Consider the following 27,795-nt stretch of genomic DNA (forward strand, 5'->3'; position numbering starts at 1 on the left):
TTTTCATTTTAAACATTCAAAAGAAAGAAAGAAAGAAAAAAACAACAGTTAACATCACTTTCCACTGCTGGAGACAGGAAAGACATGAGGTTTGATGCTGAATGATTCTTCTAGACTGGTAAGCAAACAGCTGTTGGTGATTAAGGACTGTAGATTAGCTTGTTTCTTAGCTTGGATACCCCGAACTTTTGGGTGATATATGCTCCAAGTTCAAGCTCAGTCACTGCAGATCCTGTGAAGACTGAGAGACGGGCTAGAGAGACATGATGTCAGTCTGAATGAATGAAGCGAAACAAAATCACAGCTCAATCAAGACTGAGCGAGTCTAAGACAGGCAAACATCTTCCATAAGGCCTTCAGACAGCAACAACAGGTTGCAAAATACATAACATGCAGCTGGTATGAAGTCTGTGACATTGAGCATCCTTCCAAGCTCAGCACAAAAGAGATCAGGGAGTGACGACATTTAACTTTCAAGTTAGACTACAGGTGGGTTTGTGAAATGCTCTGTGAGAAGTAGAACAGCCCAAATCCTAAACACTGATCCTACAGTAAATACTTTATCAGTGGTCACGTCTTTTTCACGTTTTGCTACAAACACAACTTAATGTTCATATAAATACTATAAAAATACTGGGATACCACAGGCAGAACTGTCTCTGTCTCTCAATCTCAGGCGACTACACTTTGTCACTTTGGTCATGAGGGAGACACTAAAGAGTGTGTAGGCTACAACACAGTATAGGACTGAGCATTTAGAGCATATAGTTTTGAGGATATTACAGTTCCAAGATGAAACTGACAGAAGCTCAGGACTGAGAGTAAAATGTGCAATTTAAATCCTTCCGTTGCTTCAAAGACGCTGTAGTGAGCTCTCAAGCGTCATTTATCGAGGTGTCTGTCTCACATGGAAGTATGAAGAGCAAGAAAATTCCAGCTCCGGAGATGGTTGGGTGGTCGGACGGGCCAAACAGTCAGGAAAAAGATCACTGAGTGAGGCCAACAAGACTAACATATTCAATCAACAACCCCTCTGCCCTGCTGGAGAGGAGGGATGGCGGGTTAATGAGGAGGATGGCATCCACCCTCAAATCGCATCGCCACTCCATGATTACCAGTGCGCATAAATTCGATGCCTCATTCCCTGCCAAAGTGTCTGATGGCAGGGCACGAGGCATCGTCTGGACATTATTCCTAATTTTTGTAAATGAATTTGGCTGGCAAAATACATAAAATGATTTTAGAAAATAACTATCACTATAACACTATCGGTTTAGGCACGAAATCATTATCCATCAAGGACTGGAAAGCAGCAGAAGAGGGAAAAGAGGCAGGAGATTAAACGGGAGGTGGGACGAGAAGAGGGAAGAAGGCAAAAAAGAAAACAAAAGAGAAGAAAGAAGAAAATGGCACATAATCAAAAAGACAGGGATTAAAGGAAAAATAATAAAAATCAATAGGAGGAAAGAAGTATTTGCAAGGCAAAAAAGCCACCACAGGAGAGGAAAGCCAAAAAAAATTTGGGAAGAGACAGGAAGAAGACAGGAAACATAGTTAAGATGCAAGAGGGAGTGATGCATGACGAGATAAGAGAAGAGAAATGAGAAGGTGGAAAGATGACAAAAGACGGAAGACGGCAAAATAAAAGAAAGGGATCAAAGGAGACGGGGAAAAGAAATACGAAAAGGGAGCCTGAGATGAGACGGTAAAGAGGAAGAGGAGATGAGAGGAGGGAAGAGAAGAGCGTTTGTTGTTTTTGCTGTGCATGAGTCATCGTCACATCCTATTATGATGCTCTCGCCCACTGCTAACCTACGGCTACATGCCTTCAACACGCATCACACACACGCACGCACGCACGCACACACACACACACACACAGGTCGTCACTGCTATTTTTGTGAAGACACTTTTTGTGTTTTCTCATCAGAAAATGCCAAGGTAACGTCTTTTCTTACATGGTCCACAATAACACATTAACAAGATGACAATGTGCAGATACACTGACTACAAATAAGATTAGGACTCATAATACATTGCATTGTAGAACATTCAACACTAAAATAACCCCTGTCACATACGTGTGCGTTCAAACCCTTGAAGCTCAACCTACACTGTGAAATTCTGCTGTTTCACAGCGCAAACGCGCTGTGAAATTAACGGCGTTTGCACTGATGGTATTTTGTAGCTACTGTACAGATTGGTAACGTATTTCAACGTCACAGCGCACTAGTGTAGTGCCATTTTTGACCACTAGGAGTGACCAAAGTCAGGCTTTTTCTAATCATGAACCTAGAAGTTTAATTATGTTGTAATTTACTTGGTTACAGAATAACTTTGAAAGCCTTACCATTCTTCAGTGATGGACATGTAATCTCCTCACCAGAAAACAAATACTTAATGGGACACATTAAAGGACCAGACTGTAGGATTTAGTGACATCTAGCAGTGAGTTTGCAGACTGAAACCAACCGAAAATCCTTCCATTCAACCCTACCTTTCCAGGTGTGTTGATTTGAATTTAATTAAAGAGTTTGGTCTAGACCTGCTCTAGTTTCTAAACTGTCATGAGATAACTTTTGTTTTGAATTTGAATGGGCACTATATAAATAAACTGAATTGAAAAAAAAAAAAAAAAGTGAAAGCCCTCTCTAGAGCCGGCGTTTGGTTTGTCCATTCAAGGCTACTGTAGAAACATGGCAGGCGCTTCACAATCACAGCTAGAAAAAACACGTTTCTGGTTACCCAAGAAAACATTATTATGAATATTGCTTTCTTGACAAGAGATTCCCGAATTGCTACACACTGGATCTTTAATATCAGTTTACACATGATGGTGAGCACTACTCCGTCTGTGAAAGCAGTGAGAACTCTAAAATAACACCCTGATGCAATTAGGATTACCTCGATTTGAGCTTGGACACCACAAACTCTTCTGATATAATCTGGGATGTGGGCGTTCACAAGGCAGCAACAGCCTAATGAAATATGATATCAGCTTAGTATTATGGTATCAGTTTAGACCAGTCCTCCTCTAATCTGTCTCTTGTAAGTTCTGTTTCCACGTTACATGGTCTCAAATGCGCTTGAGGCGAAGACATCTGGGTAGACTGTTCACCAAACATCATCGACATTCACACAAGGAGCTGAGGGTTGCATCTCCTTACCTGTGATCCATGAGTGTTTTCTTTTGCCTAAACTTGAACTCTAACCATAGAAGTGGCCGATTAGAAAACGCAAACATGGACAGCTTGGCAGTTTGGATCATTTTGGAAAGCACTGACAAGCTGTTTGCTGTATATGAGGGTAATGTTCATGTGAATTAACCTGTAGATCAGACAGGCGGACTCAGGCCGTAACACTGCTGAGGTGAAGTGGGTGGTTCTCACTAGAGCACTGATTGAAAATATCAATGAAAACTGTCAAAACACAAAACTTTACTCACAGTGAAATGGGTGCATTTTAGTTTATCCTCTTACAAAATTGTCCTTTATTTGTTGTACAAGAATTTTGAAAAACTCATCACGTGCAGACATTCAGGAAATGAAGGGGCACAAGATGCTCTCCACACACTGTCTCACTGAGGAGACACCACAGGGACAAACAAGATGAAAACATGAGCCTGAGGCTACCTCCACATGACAGGCGGTCCGAGCTGCACTCTCAGCTGGTTCAGGGGCAGAGTCGGTGCAGGGAGCTTCGCTCAAAGCTGATGCATCACTGTGTAACTCACAAACAACAGCTGTTATATACTGTACCTGCTATGGACAAGCCTCTGCATGACATGTAGAGCATCCCTGTGCTGCAGCCCTGGAAATCAGCTTCTTGGAAGAGTATATACACACACACACACACTGTACACCCCGTGGAAGGTCAGAAGAGGATAGTCTTAAAGGTCGGATAACTTGAAACAATCTGAGTATTGTCACAGATCAACATCGCCTCCTCACAGATGTTATGTTGTCTGCACTTTGGAATCAAGTAAAAACCATTTCACCCTCCTTTGCAGCAAGCGTACTGAAAAACGACCCAGCGCTATCTTGAATCTTTAACAAACCACACTCGCACAAACAAGCATTTACATGACAACCTCCGCCCACTTTCTTATGTTATAGAACCTTCTGCTACAGACGGGCTCTTTGGAATTAAACCCTAAAGGAAAAGTGTAGAAGTGTGTATCACTGTGTCTAACATCAAGCTCTCTCTCACTGCGATGATCTGATAACTGAAAACACTTTGTGTGTGCTTGTTCTGCAGCATTCGAGATCCTGATTCTTAAGAGCAAGAGCAAACATACAAAAATTATTTGAAGTCTCAGTGAGCTACTCGGATATCTTCACTGAAGGCATGTTTCAGCAGCCAGCGGTTCTGAGTCTGACTAAAGAACGCTCCAGCATGATCGCTGATTGACACAAGGTGGCTGCTGCGACCTTTTCAGCAAAAGGTGTTGCATGTGGCATTTTCAGATGTCACTACAGCATTAGAGAATTGACTGTCGTATGCTACGGTATGATTACTCCAGTTGTGAAGAAGGCCAGCGCGCGTCAGCTGGTTAAAGTTGGCAGGAATTTAAATCCCATTTGCACTGACTGCACTTTCAAGGCCTGCATGAGCCATTCACACTCACATTTACACCAATTCAGCTAACCTGCGTGGCTTCGGAACATAAGAGGAACCACTCTATCCAGGGGCCTCCACAAGGGCTGGAATAGGAGAAAGGAGGGGGCCCATGGAGGCCAGCAATTATCACGCTCATTTAGACATCACTAACCAAATTTTATTTTAAAGCTAACTCAGCCATCCTTCCTAACACATCAAAAATAACACTGTTACTGCTACCTAATTAAAATGTGGCCTGCATCTCATTCCTATTAACACTTTCTGGCACTGTGAAATGAACAGGTGTTTGCAGATTAGTGCAGTATTAATGGTAAATGGACTGAATTCATATAGCTTTACAATCTGCCTCTCATTCACCCATTCACACACACACTCACACACCAACAGCAGGTTCAGCGTTTTGTGTGGACAGTCAGGGATCGACATGCCAACCACATGACGTTTCAGTGTCATTTCTTCAAAATAACAAATGATAAATGGAATGAAGCCTTCCTCTCAGCAGTGTGGAGGTCATACGCTGCTTATTTTCTCACTAATGGTCCCATTTGGTAATCATACTAATACCTATAAATAAACACACTAATGGTGCCTTGATGTTAAATGTTGCCAGCAGCACCGTCAGTGCTGCGCTCTGCCCTCTGACTCATGTATTTCCTCTCCTCCTCCTTTTTTCTCCTCCGACCTCCTCCTCTACTCCTTTTCCTGTCTTCTCACTCCCCTCTCCATCCATCAGTGATAACACAACTAAGCCTTATTAAAAGAGGTTTTTTGGGTTGGAGCTAAATCACACACTCAGTTTATTACACACCCACACATACAATCTCCGACTTGCTCTCCACTAACCGGCACATTATTTGATCTCCTCGTCTCCTGATTAATGGGATCTCCTCCTTCGGCTGATAAGGACTAGAAACCGGGCCTTCTATCTTTCTCCTTCACACTCGCCTCTGTTTTTCTCTCTTATGACTCTCCTTCTCAGGTCTCTCACACGCTGTCTCCTTTTTCTTCCTCGCTCGTTTTCCTTTCCTCCTCCTTCTCAGTCTTTCATGCAAATCACAGAGGTCATTATTATTTGTACCCTTAAATTTCCCCACATGGTCTGCCTGATGGATTGGTGTTGCAAACACAAACACATGCACACACACTCAGACAGCGTGAGGCTTGTTTACTCATAACCTGCCCTTCAACAGGGAAATGAAATGTTTTGATCAAACAACTATTTCACAACAGTGGAGTGGTCATTTTACTGTACATATGTACTGTATGGACAAAATATTGGGACAGGTGATTATTACACCAACAGGGACTTTGATGACATCTTATTCTAAACACACAGACAGCTTTGCAGCTCTAACAGCTTCCACTCTTCTGTGAAGGCTTTCCACAACATGTTGGAGTGTTTCTGTGGGAATTTGTGCCCATTCATGCAGTAGAGCATTTGTGAGGTCACACACTGATGTTGGACCAAAAGGCCTGGCTCACAATCTCCGTTCCAGTTCATCCCAAAGGTGTTGGATGGGGTTGAGGTCAGGGCTCTGTGTGGGCCAGTCAAGTTCTTCCACACCAAACTCATCCAACCATGTCTTTATGGAGCTTTGCTTTGTGCACTGGGGCACAGTCATGCTGGAATAGAAAAGGGCCTTCAACAAACTGTTGCCTGTCTACTAGCTTTGTCTTTATGTTTTGGTTGTTCCTCCATGAGCCACAGTATCCAGCTGGGAATTTTGTTTCCCATCTCCACACTAGTTTGTCTCTGCTTTATTTTCTGGTGGGCATTATTTTAGACGTGTTCAAGAATTCACATAAATAATAAACATCACATTTAATTGAAATGTATAATTTCAATCACCAATTATGGCTGAATCTCTCCACTCCAACAATACATCTTGAGATGCATCAGGTAGAGACAACAGCAGGTTTTATTTTCCCACTACGTTCCATCAAATGCAATGGCATGAAAAGAGGCAGTTTTTAAAAAGAAAAAGAAGTGATGTGGGAGACAGCCCTGTGCCAATAAAAACTCCAAAGCATGTGGTGAGGAAATATGACCACGAATACATTACATTTGGATTCATAATGGCAGGCAGTGAGCCCAAAGCGCAGTGGGTGGACTGTGGTGAAATCCTGTCACAGTCCAGTTTCACTTTTCTCCTGTTTATAACAATCTGAAGTGGACCTTAAGTTACCAAAGGTTCAGAACCCCTGGCTTGAACCAACCAGTGTTTTGAGTGACACAACATTATCTTATTATCTTACTTGGAGTTGGATGAGACTGTAAATACAGACAGACAGACTAAGGATGTGGTAGTTTGGCAGACAGGCTGGAGGTGTGGGGATGCGGCCAGCTTCAAACAAACGAGGAGGACACACCGTAAATAAGGCATCTCAAACTGGTCCACAGGAGGGCCGGTGTGGCTGCAGGTTTTCTTTCCAACCAAGTAGCAGCACACCAGACTTGACTCATTTAATCAACTGATCTCCGTCTTCAGACAGTTGATTGGTCAAACGGTGTGCTTTTGGTTGGTTGGCACAAAAACCTGCAGCCACACCGGCCCTCCTGTGGACCAGGCTGCTGCAGTCTGGAGGATGTAGGAACCACACAGATTCATTATGAGGACATCTGGAGTGCTGCTACGGCTAAGCTAGCTGCTGGTGATCAGTAAGAACCTCCACAGCGTAGGCTGACTGCTTGTTAAACCTCAATGTGTCATTTCTTTTTTCTATGCGTGTTAAATGTGAGTGTGAGTGTGTTTGGAGCTCTTCAAAAGCACCTCTGACTGAGCTGCTCAAACGATAAGCAAAGCAAGTAATTACATCCGCTGATGAGTAATTAGCAAAGCAATGTGCTTCATTTTTCAGTGAGTAATATGTAATGAAAGTCACAACAGTGATCATGTAATGTAAAAACAACTCATTCACATACTCTTAGACCTGCAATGACTGGTCAATTACAATCAATTTGTCATAATTGAAATGAAATTAGTTGCCAACTATGTTGATAAGCGACTAATTGTTTCAGTCATTTTTCAAAAAAAAATTCTTCATAAATGTGACGTGTGATCTTATTTGCATGTTTGTATCATTTCTCTTTTCACTGTAGTACAGCTTGATTTATTTATTCAAAGAATATATATATATATATATATATATTAAATCAAGCACATTTTATGAAGTTATGAAGAGCCCCCCCCCCCCCCCGTCAAAGATGAAGGACTGGGAGAATGAGGGACCTCAAACAGCCATTCATAGGTCCATAAGGCAGTTCTCACTGGACAGCAGGGTCGCCGTCTATCCAGCATACTGATGTATAAGCTGCATCTCTCGCTCACACACATGCACATCACGAACAAACACAATCCCCGCACTATCTCTCCCTGTGTCTCGCTCTGTCACGCGCAAACACATACACACACAACTTTTCCACTGACTCACGCACATAAATATAGTCTTACAGCAAACACACATGAACTATACGCCTGAACACGCATTCTCACTCACATACAGATGAAGTAAACATGCAGACGACTTTCAATGAGAAGATATTAGATCCTCACAGAGTTACACTAATGTAAGACGGTGATGGAGTGAATCACTCTTCTTCTTCTTCGTGACGCACAATACATCCATCCATCCATCCATTTTCTATACCGCTTATCCGTCAGGGTGGCGGGGGAGCTGGAGCCTATCCCAGCTGACAACGGAAAGAGGCGGGGTTCACCCTGGACTGGTCGCCAGTCAATCGCAGGGCGACGCACAATACAGTGGATGAAAACTGACAGACAACACGACAGAACACATATACATCAGCACAAGGGCTGCATCAGTCTAAACGTCTGTGAGACTAAGATACAGATACAGTCAGTATATTTTATAAAGGGTGTGCGTGTGTGTGTGTGCATGGAAGTGTGGAGAGAAGAAAGCAGGAGAAAAAGAGGAAACGGAGTGAAGACACTGATAAGTTACATGAGAGAGAGATTTAGGGGATGAGGGTAAGACGCAGTAGGGTGACAGAGGGGGAAAGTGATTGGATACCCATTATGAGGGGGTTGGCTGCCAAGGCCCCGTCTACCTCTACAGCTACTGAGGGGACGAGTGCAAAGGTGATCCCAGAGGAGAGCCGGATCAGAGAGTTCTATTGATTGCTCTTTGCAGAGGATCTGCGTGAGGCCCCTCCACAGGACGCCGGCCTCTCAGACCCAACATCTGCCTGTAAAATAATAATAATAAGAAGAAGAAGAAGAAGAATAACTGGCGTAGATGGAAAAGTCAGAATAAAATTTTCAGTCAGGGAGGAGAAAGGTTATGTTTTGTCATGAGGATTGAGTTTTGGCCAGACGAAGGAGTGGAGCAGAAAAGTGAAAAATTCTGTGCTATTGCATGTACTGCGGTGAGTGTGAGTCAGACTTTTTGTGATTAGGGATGGGGGGGGTTGTCATTCACAAAACAAGAGATCACCAATCTGCACCAATCTTATTTGATATCACGAGTCCATTAACGCGGCCATCAGTACAGCTACATGACCAGAACACACCTGAACTTTACTTCTGTGTGTGTTCTATGTTGCTGTGTGTTTCTCATTCCATTAATCCGCGGATATAAAAGCCTCCACTCCTCTGGCCTCAGGCTTTCCACCAGATTTTGGAGTCTGGCTGTGGGGATTTGCTCCCATTCATTCAGCCACAGGAGCATTAGCGAGACTGGCCAGTGATCCTGGGAGATAAGACCTGGCTCACACTCGGCCTCCTAAAGATGCTGGATGGCTTTGAGATTGGAGTTCCTCGCAGGCTCCAAAGACCATTTCTTTCTGGATGCGGCTTTGTGCACACATCATGTTGATAGAGGAGAGAACCCAGACAAACTCTTTTCATGAAGTTCTTTGGAATGCTGGAGCTGAGCCCAGACCACGAAAAACAGCCCAAGACCGTGTCCACAAACAGGGCATGCTGCACATCAATGCCCTGTCATGCAGTGGATACACTTTTGTGTCCAGCTGCAGGAATAATCACAGCAGGTCAGTTATTAACAGGGCTCAGAAAAACTCAAAAACACAGGCTGAAGACTCCTTCTTGGGATCAGGTTGGGATCTCGTGTTTCTCTGGACACCATCTCACTGCTGAGCTTCAATACAGGAACACAAAGTAGCAACACAAAGAGGCCTTCGTGCTAAAACATCAGCACCTTCAGAACATATTGGCACGATTTGTAACTGAAAGAGCTGAAGTCTGAGATCAGTGTGCTTTTACTTCCCATCGCCAACACTGAAACTGCTTTGAGGATACAGAAGGAGTCACCACAGCAAGAAAAGCTTGTTTCAATGGACTCATGGACAGGCTTCAGAAACGTGAACCTATCATTTAAGTAAGTAAAGAAAATTATACACTGTTATTGTTTGCTAATTATATTACTGAATAATACTGAATATACTAAATATGGATTTGAGTATTAATCTTTCATATATATTGAAAATGAGTCAAACTCGACCTCCTCCTACAGAAACACACAGTGTGGCATTCATGCAGAGAACAGTCCCCCTCTCATTAATACGACTGTCAACACCATTCTGTCTCTGTTGCACACGCGACACTTTCTCAGCTGCACACATTCACATATGCGCACCATCACGCACGCACGTGCACACTGTGGCTGACCAACATCATCACCGTCTGCCTCCCCCTGCGTTCATGCTGCAGGACCAACCGTCTCTCCCCCCTCTCTTGTTCTCCCGCGCTCTCCCACTCACACGAACACGCACACACACACCCTGACCTGCCAGCATCAGTAGCCTCGCGCGGTCTCTGCTGAAACGGCGGAACAAACCAGTGGTGACATGTGTGCGCACGGCGCGCGGCTCCAACAGACCAAGCGTGTCCACGCACACACACACAGGCTTCACGCGCGCACGCAGACACACAGGCAAGCACCCACACACTCGTACCAAAGCTGCAGGTGCTTCTCAATCAGTCCACATAACACATGCGCAGAAAAACGCGCGCGCGCACACACACTTCCAGTGATCCAGAAAACTCTAAACACATGAAGCAGAAACTGCAAAGACTCAAAGTGTCTTCACAAACAAACAAACTGCTCACATTTCAGCACAAATTTAAGCAGCGGGAAAACCATGTCCGCGTGCAAACGCGCGCTGGCGCACACTCACGTGCTGGCGCAAACACAAGCGCACACTGAATTTGTTTTGCCTTCCTACCTTCCTCGTGCATCCGCTGCAGACAGAAAGTGAGGTTCCTCCGCCAGCCCGGCATGGTGATGAAGGACAGGAGGAAGTGGACGAGAGGTCTAGATGAAGAGGAGGATGGGGGTGATGGTGATGAGGGATGATGAAGAGGAGTAATGATGATGAGCAGAGTAGATCCTGTCCGGTGGAGGTGGTGACACGCAGGCGACAGCAGCCACGGCCAATGTAACGACCCCCCCTGTTTCTTCTTCTTCTTCTCCTTCTTTTCTCCCTCCTGTGTTCGTCCCCCGCTGTGTCTTTAGGGAAACGGCGAGCAGCGGCTGCTCTCTCCGGTAACGACCCCGCTGGCAGTCCGTGTGACAGTCGGTCCCGCTGCGGCACCAATGGTCGGTCTCTCTCTCTCTCTCTCTCTCTGTCGTCTCCTCTCGCGCTCTGCTAACAGACTCGAGTCACCTCTCTTTTACTCTTTCTTCCCCTCTCTGTGTGTCACCCCTGCTGTCTCTCTCTCTCTCTCTCTGGCTGCATGGACTTTATTTTCTTTGTAACCTACTCCGTCCCTCTCTTTTTTGACTCAATGTTCTGTCCTTCACTCTCAGTATCCGCTCATCTCGCCCCCATCTGAGTTCAGTATCAGTTCAAATGTTTGTTTTTTTTATTTGCTTATAAAGAACATTTAGGCAATTTACATTTGGGTGCTTTTAATTAGAAGTTACAAATCCTCAGGCCTACACTGCAGAAGCTACATTGGCATGCATTGAGCCGATGTGGACAGGATGACATATCTGGGCTCATAGTTAAGTCTTAACAAGCAGCTGCTGCTGGTGGGGTGTTCGTTAACTCATTATGTGCTGCCAAACTTTGCTCAAACTCACAGAACCTTTTTTATTTATTCTTTAAATTCAGGCAGAGATCCAAAAGTTTCCCGAGACATCAAACACGTCAGGCTGACGTTTGCTGGAACGTTGCAGCCTTACAAAGCATGATTGATGAAATGCTGGAACACTGACACTGTGTGGAATGAGATGATTGGTGAGGCCAGGTGGTTTGAGTTGGTCTAATTGGACCTTTTGCTCAGGTGAGCTGGAGCTCTGCTGGGGGTCATGTGAGTTCACCACAGCAACAACAACAACAAGAAAATTCAGCGTGTACCTTTGAGTAACACGAAGAAAAGTTACACATGAAGTTGAATGGGATTAACAGCAGAATGAAAAGCAGTGGGTTGGGTCAGTGTGTCCACGGAGTGTGTTGGCACTCGTGGGTCGTTTCACTGCACTTCACTGACCTTCGTCTTAATGTGGTGAGTGTAAAACCAAAGGGTTGTTTATGTGTCCTTGACTGCTCCCATGTGATGCAAGTGAGGCTGTGCTGACCTTCTGTCACTCATGACAGCACGTCTGCTTGTTTTGTTAATTGAGTTGTCACAAATTCCCAGTGCTGTCTTTCAAAATGTAATTGATTTGATGCAAATCCTAGATTGCTGATTACATAGTGTGGTCGCTAATTAAAGAAGTATCGCTTTGTTTGTCCATCGATAATTGGCTTCTAACTAAAAACTTACTCCAGTCTAGTAAGCAAGTTTTGCTACTTACTGATCCAGTAGAAAGAAGCCAAGTCAATGTTGGTTTTAAACCCTTGAGAGTCCCGGTGGTAAGGGGACGCACATATCGACGGGGCACCTTAAACGCAACGCTGGAGCTCTCTCTTCATCGAGCGAACGCCGGTCCTTCCACTCTTCTTTTACTTCAGTTTCTGTCGCTGTCCCTCTTCCTCTTCTTTCTTCCACATGTCCTCCAGGCGTTCAACAAATCCTGTTCACGTGTTGGTTTATTTTGTTCAGTTCGGTACATCTGCCTCCTCTCTGTGACTTCAGGCTTTCCTCCTTCCCTTTGAGTGTGACTCAGGAGCAGGTTTACTGCGTTTAGACATGCTCTGAGGACACTTCGTATGAAGCAGAGTTTTAAGCATATCCCAGCCATCGGAGCGACATTTATTCTCTTTTTATTTTACCTTTTGATGTCTGTGCAACAGACTAACATGCTAGCAAACAGTTTGCTATTTACATATAACACAGATCACAGCATATCAGTAACATTAATTTGGAGTCACTTTTCTGTGAACCTGATGAATGCAAATCCAACGTTCATTCTCTTTGTTGTTCTCACGAACTTCAGGAAAAAAGCTGCCAGTGTTTCATCACCGTGAAAGGTCCTGTTCACAGCACACGTAGTCATTAGATCCCTTGTAAGCACAAAAACAAATTAATTGTTGAAAATGTAAGCTTTCTTTCCCATTCCGAAGAAGAACCGTGTGCCCACATGTCCTCCTGTAGCTCCACTGTCACGCTCATCTACTGCCTGTCCTCTAATCCAGTCTCTGTGGAGCTCCGGTGTACATCGATGTGACACCACAGGTGAGGGGGAGGAACGGGCCGACCTTCATTTGGTGACGGTGGACTGAAGAAGGTGTTCACACCAGAACAAACTGAACTGCCCTGTGGTGTAGGAGGAGCAGATTTGAATACACAACTGCAGTCATAGTGTAAGATTGCAAATGACACACAAATGAAAGCACAACCACATATACTGTATATTGTAGTTCTCCTTTTACGCACCCTGAGCTGCATTAACACTGGAGTCGGCACAGAGTCAGTGTCAAGAGGTCAGGTCAGCTCTGAAACATTTTTACAAACGTGAACTTCAGGTTGAGTTTAAAGTTCGTTCTTGACCATGAAAATAATTTCCAAGTGCTTCATTACACTCAACAGGAACACAGCAAGGACTTAAATTCACGCAGTGACAGGAAACACCCAACTTGCTTCTAAAATTAAAAACTAGCATGGATGGAAGTGTTGGTCTGTTGGTCGATCTGCCATATCGATCCAGACTGAAATGCATCAAAAGCTGCATAGAATCCCATGACGTTTTGTCCAGATGTCCCAGCACACAAACTATGACGCACTGCTGTGATGCTGAAAGCAAGCCAGTCCAAGCACCTCACCTCTGCCTGCCTTGCTGGAAGGCGAACTGCAGCGTCATGCTTTGAAGTGAAGAGCCACTGAGCAGGATGTCGTATGTGATGCGTTGGCAGTGAGAACAAGGCTGCACATTCATGGTTACTACAACAACCTGTAAACCTGCACTGGACATTAAAGACATTAACCTAAAGGTGCTATATGCAACATTTAGCGACATCAACAATGGCAGAAAAATATTAGAACACAAATAATACAAAAATGGAAACGAGAAATAGATCAGATATTATTAATGTATCAGCTGCTTTTTAGCCACTTATCATCTATTAACTTGAACCAGAATCAGGAATGAGAATTATGGGATAAATTCTTGTACAGTGAAGATCCTTGTATAAAAAGGTGATCTTTACTGTGCCATACGCACACACACACACATCAGTTCCACACACAGCCTCACACAGACGCTGTTAGTGATCCTGAGGAGCTGTTTAGCGGAGGACTGCGACCTCTTGTGGTTCTTCAGCAGAGTTGCAGTCCAGTCTGTCCCCCTGCAGTGTAACTTCAGTCACTGATCCATGAGCTACCTGCATTACAAACTGCTGACTCCATCAGATCGACGCTCATACACACACTCGACAAACACTTTCTCCTTACTGCAGTGTTCACCCGAAACGCATTTCACACTCGCACAGTCTCCCCGTGTTTCACGCACACACACACACACACTCCTTCTATCTGACCCTCTGTGTCCCATCGCTGCCCAATGAGCAGATGTTACACAAGGGACAAACTGAACCTAAACAGAAGCTGATAAGAAAAGAACATTTCAGCCAGCATGTAATTACTAAAAGGACCTGCTGACACAGTGGCACAATGCGACAAATCAGCCAAAGTGCAGTGAGTGCTGTGCTTTTGATGACAAATCTGCAGGTCAGCGGAAGGTTTGAAGTTTATAAAGCTACAGCAGAGAGGAACTGAAAAGTATTGGTCTAAATTTATTTCTCAGTAGAACTTTTCCCATGTGGAACGTGGCTTGTTGTAACAGAAAAAGGAAAATAATCTGCAGTACTGTGATAAGCTGGACACCAGAGTGAAGAGTGGGCTCCTTTCTCACAAGGCTGTGAGCTTATAGCTGATCAGTATTTATGCAGATTATATGAATTTGTGATGCATTTAGGGTGAAACAGTCAAAAAGAAACTGGTCAAGATTTAGATTGTTTTGTTATGTAACTCGGGCTTAAAGTATAATGGCCACATCTCTATAATAAAAACACACAACTATTACCTTTTTAGCCAAGTATCATATTTTCTCAACTCAAAGGCGCTCTGGTGATTTTAGCCACAGTATGGGCATTCAAAAGGGCACTTTCGCTGTATTTTTGTCAAATGTCGGGGTGACAGGAGGACACAATTGATGTTTCCGTGAGGACAGACTTTTCTTCAGATTTTCCTCTTCTGCAGAATAACCCTTTAGGAATTGGGGTTATTTCTGTTGGGGAGAAACAGTCATTTAGGCCAGAAGTTCCCAAACTTTCTTCATGTAAAGGATCCCACAAAATTGATGCACATTAGACAACAGACCCCTGAGTCTCCATTGTCAATCAATAATCAAACTAAGATGTGAATTATGACCACTAACTACGATAAATTATCAAGAGTCAGCCTTATTTCCCTCTTTCTTTGTTTTTCCAACTTCTCAAAGATCTGATAAAAGGTAAAATAGGGTATTGTGGTGAGGACCCCCTACAGCCCACTAATGAACCCCTGTTGGTCCGCAGACTCCAATGTGAACACCACTGATTTGTACTCCTGTCTGTGGAGCTGGAATATTCTACTGAGCTGCAATGAAAGGGGCAGGAGTCTGATCTGTCTAATGTGTTTCTATGGAAAGGGAGGCAAGAGGAGGGGGCTTCTCTAGGTGACGTGGGTCTATGAGGAGTCCCACACGTGACTGACTTGATGCTCCTCTCCAGAAGCCCGGACGGTCTGAGATCAGGGGAGGACAGCACGAGAGGAGAATCTCACTGCACAGGATCATCACTTGTTACCGTTGCTGCCACTGGCCCTTTGTTTTTGCTGCCTTTGGCTTGTTTACAGAATAGAAAGGCAGCACCGTTGCTGTAATTTGTCATCCTCGACCCGCACACCCAGCCCGCCTCCCTCATCTCCAGCGGTTTTGTGCGGTCATCAACCTGCGCGCTGTCTTGAATGTGTCGGCCGGCTGCAGCGGTGTTCGCGGTGCTGACCGCCTGCCTCTGCTGCGGTCCGCTTCAGTGCGCGGCGGGGAGAAGCCAGCAGCTCAATCACCGACCGGTCATCGGTAGGATTCCGCCGCAGGACCGGCGTTCTCTGGGAATGTGCGTGTGTGTGAGTGAGTGTGTGTGTGAGTGAGTGCGCGCGCGCGTGCAGGTTATGTAATTCGCATGGAGAATATTCGAGAAAAGGAGTGTTTTTAGATGGAGGGGATGCGCGTGCGTGCGTTATGTGTTGACTGTTATGTCATAATTTTAATACCTGTAGTCAATGCATGTTTTATAAGAGGCCCGTATGTTCGGTATGGCTGACATGTTCTGCAGATATTTCACTGAAATGTGGGCAGACCAAAACCAGCCTGGGCTGTCATTTCCCTCCATACATTGTGCAAATATCATTAGTTCATAACCTCCATTCAGTACAAATTACACGTCAGGTGTCCTGATTGGTGCTTGGAAAGTTGAGTTTTAATGCAACTGAGACAGAATTGATATGTGCATTACAAATGGTATTTCCATCAGGTTGCCAGTTTTTCCAGTTATTCCCAACACTTTTTTGGACTGATAACTTGATGAATGAATGGATGATAGTGGGAACAGAAGGAATGGAACGTGAGGCTCAGCGTTATGTATGTTTGTGCGTTTCATTTCATTTTCGCTTGCGTGATGGGACACCCCTGCCTGGGTGGCTGTGGCTCAAATACATGACTGTGGTTTGGTTGCTTTGTAATGTTTTCTGTGTTATGTTATCTGTCTTCTGTGGATTCAAGGTGTGCTGGCGCAGGAAAACCTCCCAGGAGATCAGTTTGCTCGCGGTTCCTCTTACATCGCTGCCTCCTATGTAAAATACCTGGAGGGAGCCGGGGCGAGGGTCATACCCATCAGGTACAGCAGTCAGGTGTGACCTTTCAGTCATACCTGTTAGGTGACCAGATAAACCAGTTACACGAGCCCTGAGGCAGCTTTTTGCATTTGGGTTCTTAGTGACCCCCAACAAAAAGTTGCACCGCCTCTTTGTGTAATGTGCGAGTCTTGTCTTTGTGTTTCCCGTAACTCTTACACAGCATAAGCTACTTAGTATTTCACAAGTTTAAAAACTGTTTTAACTTAGTTTTAACTGAGTCATCTGGGGATTTTCTGGCCAGCAAATAAGCAATTTCTCGCTTGCTCAGTTTAGACAAACCTGGCAGCAAACAGCTACTTGAGCTGTTGTTGAAATCAACTTGATTTTGTTCTTAAGATGTTTTCAGTCAGCCAGAAAATCTTCTTGTTCCAGCTGGTTTCTGCATTAAGACATCAACTGCAGGGTGGTGTAAGGCAGCACACAGTCCGTTTGTCTCCTTTAAAGTGCCAACATGCGACGTCCGACGAAGAACGGTCCTTCCAATTAACAAAAACGGGAGTTCTTAAGGAATAAGAAGGACAAACACATATATTAACTCTCTGTAACTCAATTTAAAAGCCTCTCTGGTCAGTATTAATCTCAGTATTTTTGAGGATTTTGTATTTTTGGATAAATCACTGCATGGTCCTTTAAACTGCCCACATCTGAATACGTGACATGATATAACAAGGGCCAGGACACCTTGACAGACAGACAGTTTATGCTCTTTTTAACCTGTTCTCATCAATATTTTCATTTCATCCGATACAGTGGATCAAATCACTATGTATAATGTGTTAGCTCCACTACACAGAGCGCTTGAGTATCTTTTCTGTAGTTATTTATTATTTTTTATTAGTTATTTATCCAACTTTTGGTTTAAAAGCCCACAACTTCACTGCTTCACTTTACCATCAGCGGCTTCGTTTCCAGCCACAGCAGGCATCAGTGTTCAATAAAGACATGACATGTTGAACTATAGCTCAGCATGACCTGTTGATAATGATATTAAGATAAGATAGATAAGATAAGATGATCCTTTATTGAGCCCCAGAGGGAAAATTCATTACTTTCATTTGCCTGACTCTGCTGTGACAGCTACAGTAAGAGGACATGGTGATACGTGTTTAGTACTGGCCTTATGTCTTTATTTTCCTTCATTTTGGCAAAGTGGGAAATGGCAGTACTTGTAACCAAGCTGCTTCACAGTTTGCTTCTGATGTGAAGTGCTGACCTGAATCAGGGTTTGGGGCTCGGTATCTTGGCAACAATCACTTCAACATGTGGACCAGAAGGGCTGAGTATCAATCAGCTGACCCTATGACTAAGAGAAACCCACCTCACAGCACCACACTGCAGCGGGGAAAAATTGATCTTGTCTGCGTGGTTGAGGGTTGCAAAAAATTGAGTATGTGCATCTAAAATGTAGAGGAAACATGTTTTTATATCACAAGTGCTGTTCATTGTATGGTTTATGTTAACATGAAGCATTTTGCAAGATTAAAAGATGTGACTCTTAGAGTGTTCAGAGTCAAAACGTGATATGCACTGTTTCAAAAGTCTGTATTTTATTTTTCCACATCTTGAGTGGGACTTCCTTTATGGGCAGTCCTGCTAGAAAATGACCATAAGAGCTTCAGTTCCTGATTGCGTCACTTGTCAGTCTGTGATCCCCATCTGCCTCACGTCCATTCCAGTCATGGTGCTGGATGTGATGTGGGGTCATGTGGGTGGAGCCTGTGCACACGTGGGCGGTGTCTTTCACTACAGTATTAGATATGTGTGTTGAGTTATATCATGATAGCCATTTACAGTCAGTCTTTATGTTTTCTTGTTTTACATCTTCTTCATAGTTTGTTATTTGTGAAACTGCCTTCAGTAACACAGAAATATCTTGGTTTACAACACGTGAGTCCCTGTCACGATGATGGTTACTGAAATGGTGCGAGTCCGAGTCCGCCCACAGACTCATTATCGTCTCCATGTAGAGTTCGCATTCATACAGATCTATAATGTCTGAATTAATGAAAGTTTTACTTCAATTGCCATGAATGTGTAGAGATCAGTCTGCTTTAATCCAGAGTGATTAATAACTTATATGATTGTCTTTGAGTTAATGATGGGTTTGAATAAGTTGTATGTCTTTTTTTGTTTCTTTTGTTCACCAGAATCAATCGCACAGAAGAAGAATATGCCAAGATATTCTACGCAATAAACGGGTAAGTTGACCAGGGATCTCTTATCATCTCTTTGTCCAGCTCTCTGTGCTGTCTTTTGCTGAACTTTTGCTTAACAAAATCTCAGCTTCAGGTTAGTATTCTGTTTTTAATCCAAAGTCTTCCTGTTTGTTCTCGTCTAGCTGAAAGCAGTTTCTGTTTGAGGGTTAATTTGGTCATCCTGGATGACTTCATCTTGAATAACAATGTGCTCTTATTTTGAAATAAAGGCAAAATTAGTAGATAATTGAGACCCTGATCAGCATTAGTATGACTGGCTATCCACTGAGGTAAATGTGAACCCTCCCAGCTTTTAGATGAGTTTCTGTTTTTGCCCACAGTAGATCTCCAAAGTAAATTTGGTTTTCGATGAAATTGTGATTATTAAAGTTACAGTAGAGTACGCATTAAAGACAGACACGTTTGTTCTGTCTATGGCCTGTAGCTTTTATGTGTTCATGCTCTGTAAAATGGAAGCTTATTTGTTGCTTTCATCGTAGGTCATGTTTAGACACGTGTGTAAGCAAGGAACAAAAACCATACCAGCTACTGTTAGCTGCATGCAGAATTTTTTGGCAACATGTCACAGCTTGCAGTCTAAATGTCTAACATGCCAAGTGTCTCCTCAGGTTGTTGCTGCCTGGAGGAGATGTAGATCTTCAGACATCTGAGTTTAGTCGAGCTGCCAAGATCTTTTACAACCTGGCACTGAAGGTGAGACATTTGACATGTGCAACTGAACTATCAAAATAATGTAACATAACTCAGATTGTTGAAGTGTCCTTTTAGTCGCACTTGGTTTGAATGTGTGCAGCTGTATGAGAGGGGAGCAGTTTGGGTCTACGTGAAGCAGTCCTGTGTGGAAAGTCCTTGGAGAAACAATGGATAAAACTGTAATCAAAATTGTATTGCACCTGTCTTACTGCTTCTCTCTTGAGTCTCACTCTCTTATCGTCTGCAGGCCAACGATGCTGGGGACTACTTCCCCATATGGGGAACTTGCCAGGGCTTCCAGCAACTGTCTGTCCTCACAGCCAACAAAAACCTGCTCACCCTCACTGATACCAAGGCTGTGGCTCTACCTCTCACTCTCACACCAGGTATTCTGTCCTGACCCTGCCCTCTGCTTTTGTCCTGCTGTTTTATTTGTTTGTTTAGTGTTTGTTTGTTTATGAATTTAGTTGGGCTCAGATAGCCTAATTTAATATTTAGTTTAATATTGCAAGATGGATAATTTGTGGCGGTTGCCAGCACTCATATCCGGGATATTTCAGTTTCTCTTTGTTATAGTGGGAGGAAGTGGAGATGTATCATATGTTTTTACATGTTACTGTGTTTCCACACAGTTAAATAATAGTTGTATAATAAGTCAGTGCATCATCATTAAATACAAAAGCAACGCTTGAACTTCTTATGAGTTTTGGAGGGAGCTGTATGTTCTCATTTTAATATACTTTTAGGTGTTTGTTCATTTTATTGGGGTTGCTTTCGAGGAAGTCTTGATTAACTATTAACTAACCGAACTTCTTACTATTCATAGTAGTATCACTCATGGTGCTCAGTGTGGTAAGATGTGGGATGATCCCACGCAAATAAAACAAGATTTTGCTTTCAGTAGCACACAAGTCTGTTTGAAGGAGAAGTTTGGGGTTTTAGACCAGTTAACTGAAAGACTGATGATAGCATGTTATACTTAATGAGTTTAATGAATGTTTTATGTAATCATTACCTTACCTCTGGTCATCCTGTCAAATTTAATTCTGTGTCAAACAACTTAAACAGAAAATGTAACTTCCTCTCTACTGTGTTGAGCGAAATGCTTGTGTGAATCTCGTGTCTCTACAGCAGCCCAGTCCAGCCGTCTGTTTCGGAGTTTTCCCAAGGATCTGCTGCAGTCTCTGGCCGAGGAAAACATCACTTCAAACTTCCACAGCTGGAGCCTGTCTGTGCAGGTAGTTTCTGCTCGCCTTCCTCTGGTTCCCCTCTTTTTTCTACCCGATGATCACCTCCTGCCAAGGCTGGAACTAACTCTAACCTCTGATCTCAGCTGATGACAGACAGGGAGGTGGTAAAGTGTTGGTCTCGCAAACCGAAGGCTGTGGATTCAACCCACATGGGAGAATTGGGAATAATGCAATCTAATATTCATTTGTATGTTTTTTATTAATCTATAATCCCTTGAAACTATGAGTCCTTGTGTTTTTGTTATCTTAGGATGAGCCCTTTGTATCTCCACGAAGAGCAGGCCCTCCTCCACGGAGTCCACCATGTTATACCACCGTGTTTATACAGTTTCCTAAAAAATCTTTGTTCTGTGCAGAAGGTGCATTAAAAGTCTATGACATATCTTCATTAATGTTAAATCTCTGCTTTTGAACCAACAGAACTACAGCCGAAATGCCAAGCTGAAGAGGTTTTACAAGGTCCTGTCCACTAACAACGATGGGAAGAAGGAATTCATCTCCACCATGGAAGGTACCATTCTTCACTGACTATTTTGCAGTTTGAGTGCCAAGTCGTTCATGTTGTTCACCATGCCGTTGTCATAAACACAAACAGTTGGTGCAGATGCACAGTGAAATAAAGAAAACTACTGCTAATTCATTTTCAGCCTTCACAATTGTCCACCAGATGGCACCATTACCCAATACCTGAACTGGTGTTTATGATCATAATTAAATGAATAACGCTGGTTCTATTTAAACATTTATCAAAGATGCTGATTTGAAATAATATTTTCAGTGGAGTTTCCTTTCTTTCTTTCTTTCTTGCTTGCTTGCCTGCCTGCTGACTCTGTCTCTGGTATTCCTCAGCCTACCGCTACCCATTTTATGCAGTGCAGTGGCATCCAGAGAAAAGCCCCTTTGAGTGGATAGATAAACCTGGAATGATTCACTCCACCTCTGCTGTAAGAGCCTGCTTCTACACCGCCAGCTTCTTCGTCTCTGAAGGTAACATGCGGTTCCTCTGTTCCTCTTAACAGGTTGTCCTTGTGTCTCGTGAATGAATATGTCCCAAAGGTTGCGCTGATTTTATTATATAATACATATATTTCTTTATATAATTTGATTATGGCATTTGCCTGTTGAGAGAGCAGCTGCAGGGCCGTGTGAGTTAAGGTTCACCACTACACCAGCTTTGTCTCTTTTTCTCTCCTCCAGCCATGAAGAACCAGCACCACTTCTCCAGTCCTGTGGAGGAAGAGAGAGCCCTCATCTACAACTTCTCTCCTGTCTACAGAGGAATCCACGCCATCTTCGTGCAGAACTATTACTTTGATTGACGGACAGTACTGAAGACTGCAACGGGCTCGGTCGAGTCGGAATTTGTCATTGTTCTAACATCTTGTCCCAAATTTAAAACCAGACTTGATGGCTTCATCACTTGCAGTGTCCTCAAAGCAGTTTAGCTCAGCTGATTTGCACAGTAACATGCAGACAGGACAGAGGTGAAGTGCAGTGATACTAATACAAGAAGAAAATAAGATAACATGTTATATTTAGAAATCTCAAAAGAGAACAACTTAATTAGTTAAGTTGAGCTTAACAGTCTGAGTCATCACTTTGGCAAGACCACTGATAAGGACTGCATTCACCCACTGGGACCAATGCTTTCCAAAATCACAGACGTTTCTGCTTTTTGTTTTGTTTTGTTTGTTTGTTTTGTGTTTTGAAGTACATTTCAAAGTATGAATAACTAAGCTATAACTGAATGCCTGGGACAAATGCTGACACTGATGACAAATGACATTAAAGAATCACTAACTGAGTCTGAATATTCCAATTTTGAGAGCCGTCTGAGGCAAAAATTGGTATTTTTTCTAACCATTTGGCAGTGCAAGTCACATTTAGATCACTGTTGCAAATACAAACTGTTCCTTAATTAAAATCTAGGGAGTCAGTAACTTGGCTAACATAGCAAAACAACAAGCAAATGCAGCAACACGAGTCATAGCTTGCAAGCTAATATTACTTACTAGCTGCAACAGGAAGAATTCCAGATTTGTCTTCTGTCTTTCTGTCAGCTTTTTACTTTGCAAAGTTTGGCAATGGTTAAAAGTCAGTCTGAGGTTTTCTCCTGCCGTTCTTCCTATTGCATGTCAGTGTATCATTCAAATGATGAAATAGTAAAATAATAATGGTAAAGTAGTTGCATATTGGTACTTTAAAATGTGTACTTGTGTCACTGAATTCTTTTACAGCATTCAGATGTTGACGATTGTTGGCCTCCTTTAGCTCATTTAGCTCCTAAAAGATTTTAGAAGACATGATGAAAATACCACTGAAGTCTGTTCTTAAACATTAGCAGCCAGTAAAAACACTGTTTCCATGTTGTGTTTGGCCATCAGGAAAAGGTGACTTCAGATCAGTTAGAGTGTGACAAGCTGCTGTTGCAGTACCAGTGCAAAATCATGAATGTGTGAACGCTATCAGCGGAAAGGGAAACATACCTTTCTGTTCGTTCTTTTCTGATGTATTGTCTTTATTCTACAGGACAGCACAAGCGTTTCACCCCTCAGTATCTGTGAAATAGATAGCATTCAATGTGTGTAACTGTCAATGAAAATGTAACTGCCAGCTCATATTTTTTAAAGAACTGTCACATTTTGAAGTCGTGTAAACATTTTGTAACAATGTCTTTATTCCACAAATAACTCGCAGACCTCGACAGATGAGTATTGATGAGTTCGTCTTTATATGATTGTATTCTTGTGTGTGTCTGTGGGCATTTGAGCGCTTTTATTCCATAACAGTATTTTGTATCCTGTCAGAGAATACCACATATCATAAAAGATTATCGAGATTTGAGATTTGTTTCAAAATATTGAAACTTTTTTCAGTTGTGCTACAGGCAGACTTCAGTAGACTTGAGCCACTAGATTCACTTTATACAAAGAAACCTGAAAACCTTTCAAATATGATTTCCCCCACTGACTCCAGCAGTGTTCTTCATGGAAAAAGTGCATTGTATGGATCTGTATATGACTGACTGATTTTTAAATGTAACCATGGACATTTAAAGGTCCAGTCCGTAGGATTTAGGTGCAGAAATGTAGTAATATAATATCCATAATTGTGTTTTCATTCGTGTATAATCACCGCAAACCTTTTCCACAAGTTTGTCAGACACATTCCAACAACTTGCATTAGGTTTGCTGCTGAAGTGAAAACCTCTTGCAATTTAAAATGAAATAGAATTAACAAATGTTCTCTTTTTGTTATGTTAAAAAAGAACAATGAATACAACAAACTAAACACTTGTCCAAATCTTCCTTTTGAACCTTCTGTGTTAATGATTAATTTGAGCTGAGTGACTCTGGGTACATGCTTTGATTGTACAACAGATTGTACAAGTTTTGCTTGTTTGTTTGACCATGTGCCAGATGATTGGACAATAAACAAGTCAAGTTAAAAAAAGAAAGTCTAGAGTTTTCTCATCATCTGCCCTTAAGACAGACTGATAATGAACATTCAGTACATCTTCAACATGTCATCTTTTCATGAGCAAAGACAAAGACAAAAATTAGCACAAGAAGCAAAACACATAATCCAAACTAAAAGCAGCACATTTAACTTTATACATAGTTTTCTCTTTTCTTATTAGGTAGCTGTTGTCATTACATTTGTTTTGATTACACAATATTTAATGTACACATTACATTTCTCACTGTTCATGTAGCAAGATTTGCATTTGACCCATAGCAGCATCACTTATGCTTCTCTGTGTTCCTCTGTGTTAAAAAATATTTTCTGAAGCCTTTTTACACAAAAACCAAGTATTACCATATTGTGATGACTTTGTGTTATGGGCAAATATCCTCTGGCTGGCTGCCACTTATGTAGGCATGGTGGCCAAGTGGTAAGGCGTTGGTCTCGTAAACCAAAGATCATGGGTTCAACCCCCATCCATGCCTTCTCAGATCAACAGCTTTCAACATCAAGTCACTGGGTTTTTCGGTCAGTGATTTATTAACTTCTTCTCTGAGGAGCACTTAAATATCAAAGGACCACACTGGCACTTTGATGGTCTTTGCAAGGAAATTTTCAATCAATCTTTTCTGTTCTGTTTATAGTTTGGCACAGTGAACAGGACTTCATCATGTGTGCCTTGTAGGCGTGGTGGCCAAGGGGCAAGGCGTTGGTCTTGTAAACCAAAGATCATGGGTTCAATTCCCATCCATGCCTTTAGCTTTATGCTGCTCCTGCTAAAATAAATACTTGTGTCACTGCCACCAACTGCAGATGGCTGCACCCACAGTACATAGAATCTTTCTTCCTCATCCGGTTCATAAGACCCTTCTTCTTTTTCTTCTTCTTCTCCTTTAGTATTTTCTCCTATTTCTGTTCTTTTTCTTTCATTTTCATTTCATTGTATTCTTTTACTTTGATTTCCTCCTTCCTCCTTGTCTCTCTCCACTTGTGGAAAAACAGAAGAAACCTTCCCGCTTCTTCTTCCTCTGCATTTCCAGGCAGAGGTCCTCCAGTTCTTTACTCTCTTCCTCCAACTGTTCTTGTTTCGCCTCTCAGCACCAAACATCTACAAACCAACTCACTCTGAGTTTACGCCAGTTCAAAACAGTACTTTGGTGACAAATCAACAGCCACCCAAACAAGTCTACTCTATAGCCACCATCATGCCTTCTGATTGCATCAGCTGATGTAGGCGTGGTGGCCAAGTGGTAAGGCGTTGGTCTCGTAAACCAAAGATCATGGGTTCAACCCCCATCCATGCCTTCTTTCACTGTGAGCTGGTGATGTTGACCCCCCTGTGGGTTTTCAGTCAGTGATTTGCTGACTTCTGAAGGACCAGGTGCATGGGTCTGTTTCTTCATCTTTTTTAATTTGTTTGGCTCTGTTAGTGTGCTAAATAAATTTTAAATCAATTCTTTAAATTTCAGCATTAAATTTAATAATATTTAGCAAATTAGGTTTAAATTAGGTTAATTAAATTGGATTGTGGCTTGTACATACCATGATCTGCTGAACATGTTATTGCGCTCCCAGAATCAAAATAGATCTGGAACATCTACACCCTACATGTACTAATATGGTGGCCAAGTGTCAACGTGTTGGTCTTCTAAACTGAAGATCATGGGTTCGATTCCTATCTGTGCCTTCATCTTTGTGCCAAGAAACAGACTCAGTCTGTCCTAATACCTGAGCATCTGACAGTCACTTTTCTGAAGTATAATGACACCTTGAATCTAATGTGGCAAGTGGATCATATTTAGGTTTTGAGAATTCATAGGAACAACAGTTGTGGCTGGAAGGTAAATTTTGTTTGGTTTCCATCCCTTCCATTCTTATGGATGTGTTAAAATGTGCACACTAAGAGTTGTCCAGCACAATCTCACTGGATTTGCTGATACTGAGCTTCAAGTGACTGTTATACTGTGTGTTATACTGTGTGTCAAAGCCCTCAGTCAGTCCTCAGTGCTCCTCTGAATGTCTGTGAAGTGAAGACAGCATGTTTCTCACTTGTTCCCTGAAATTGCATGTCAACTTAGTGCTAAGTTCCATTTCACCAAAATACCCACTGAATACTTTTCATTGAATTCTGTTAAAAATGTCATTTCATGTAAGTGACATGTTTGGAAGCTGCAGTTTGACCGGCTGGTGGAGGACTGCATCCGTGAGGCAGTAATCCTAGTTTCATATTCATTATTATTATTAGATTATTAGAAACCTGAGAACAAGCCCTTCATTTGAATCAGGTGTGATGGAGCAGGGAAGGTCCTAAGGACCAGAAATTAAAGATACCGCATTCCTACCCCGATGCCCCAACTATAATTTTGGTCTCTAATTTATTTTCTCTGCTTCTTTTGTGTCATTTCTCTCTTTGTTCTTCTTCCTCCTCTAAATGTCTGGACCTGACAGCAACCCTGTTTTTTTGTTTGTTTGTTTGTTTTTTCTGGACTGCTTTGTTCAAGACAAATCCACTACTGGAGAGAGCTTCTACTTCTACAAATTTCAGTTGTCGCTGATCATTCCAGGGTATTTCGTACCTGAATTTGTTCCAGACCAAGAAAAAAAAAATACACTGTTGCCTTTTAGTTGTGATCCTTCACAATGACTTTGTTTCCAGCTTTGTGACGAGACATTTCAAACAGCATCAGAGCTTAGGAACTTAAACTTAAAAACCTGAAAATGTGGTTTTAAGTCTTATAAAAACATTTCATACTAAATGTGCGACTTTGATGTTTTCAAAGGAAGATAAAATATTCTATTTATTAGTCAACACTCAAAAGTATGTCAGTAGGCTTTACATAACTTAGATTCACTGGTTATTTGTGTGAGTCTTTGTATAAAAAGTCTGCCTTTGGCACACGTGCAAAGGGTCTGCGTAAAGACATGAAGTCACAAACTTCCACTGGGTGGCGCCATGATACCACTACATGTGGGGAGACAGTGGAGAGACTGTGCACACCTGATATTCAGGGTTTGAAATGTGCAAATAATAATTCTATTCACAACTTCAAAAGTTATGAATTCCTTTTTTTTTATAAACTACTAACTTTTGTTCAGTATCATACAGTTTAAATTCATTTACATTATTCAATCTTCTTTCGTTATTCAAGCTTCCTTCAGTATTCTCAGATTTTTATTCCATACTGACACCCTTTCACTAAAATCTGCAAGCTACAGAATACAATTCTTGTA

The 27,795-nt window shown here is 42.4% G+C and overlaps 2 protein-coding genes and 3 non-coding genes across 5 annotated transcripts in view; 4 read left to right on the forward strand and 1 right to left on the reverse strand.

Moving 5' to 3' along the window:
* grip2b (glutamate receptor interacting protein 2b) overlaps positions 1-11,811 on the reverse strand; it is a 197,487-nt gene extending 185,676 nt beyond the window's left edge. The window contains exon 1 of the mRNA XM_046385014.1: positions 10,826-11,811. Coding sequence (XP_046240970.1) covers positions 10,826-10,880 — 55 coding nt within the window. The 5' untranslated portion in view covers positions 10,881-11,811. The remainder of the gene's footprint in view (positions 1-10,825) is intronic.
* Positions 11,812-15,752: 3,941 nt separating this feature from the next.
* On the forward strand, positions 15,753-22,789 carry zgc:171566. Its single transcript, XM_046385016.1, has 9 exons — positions 15,753-16,104; positions 16,807-16,921; positions 19,088-19,138; positions 19,765-19,849; positions 20,097-20,235; positions 20,981-21,087; positions 21,520-21,610; positions 21,949-22,086; positions 22,297-22,789. The coding sequence occupies exons 1-9, from the start codon at positions 15,993-15,995 to the stop codon at positions 22,416-22,418; spliced, it is 960 nt and encodes a 319-aa protein (XP_046240972.1). The 5' UTR covers positions 15,753-15,992; the 3' UTR covers positions 22,419-22,789.
* Positions 22,790-24,977: 2,188 nt separating this feature from the next.
* trnat-cgu lies at positions 24,978-25,049 on the forward strand. Its single transcript has one exon. It is a non-coding gene; the product is annotated as a tRNA-Thr (tRNA).
* A 199-nt stretch (positions 25,050-25,248) lies between these two features.
* Positions 25,249-25,320, forward strand: trnat-ugu. Its single transcript has one exon. It is a non-coding gene; the product is annotated as a tRNA-Thr (tRNA).
* A 477-nt stretch (positions 25,321-25,797) lies between these two features.
* Positions 25,798-25,869, forward strand: trnat-cgu. The gene has a single exon. It is a non-coding gene; the product is annotated as a tRNA-Thr (tRNA).
* The last annotated feature ends 1,926 nt before the right edge of the window (positions 25,870-27,795 follow it).

Source organism: Scatophagus argus, chromosome 3 (genome assembly GCF_020382885.2).
Source record: "Scatophagus argus isolate fScaArg1 chromosome 3, fScaArg1.pri, whole genome shotgun sequence".
Taxonomy (NCBI): Eukaryota; Metazoa; Chordata; class Actinopteri; family Scatophagidae; genus Scatophagus; species Scatophagus argus.

Excerpts from the sequence above, each read along its gene's own strand:
- zgc:171566 (XM_046385016.1), top strand. The coding sequence starts at position 15,993 with ATGTGTCGGCCGGCTGCAGCGGTGTTCGCGGTGCTGACCGCCTGCCTC. Across the intron at positions 16,105-16,806 it reads CAATCACCGACCGGTCATCG|GTGTGCTGGCGCAGGAAAAC; the intron begins GTAGGATTCCGC and ends TGTGGATTCAAG. Across the intron at positions 21,611-21,948 it reads ATTCATCTCCACCATGGAAG|CCTACCGCTACCCATTTTAT; the intron begins GTACCATTCTTC and ends GGTATTCCTCAG.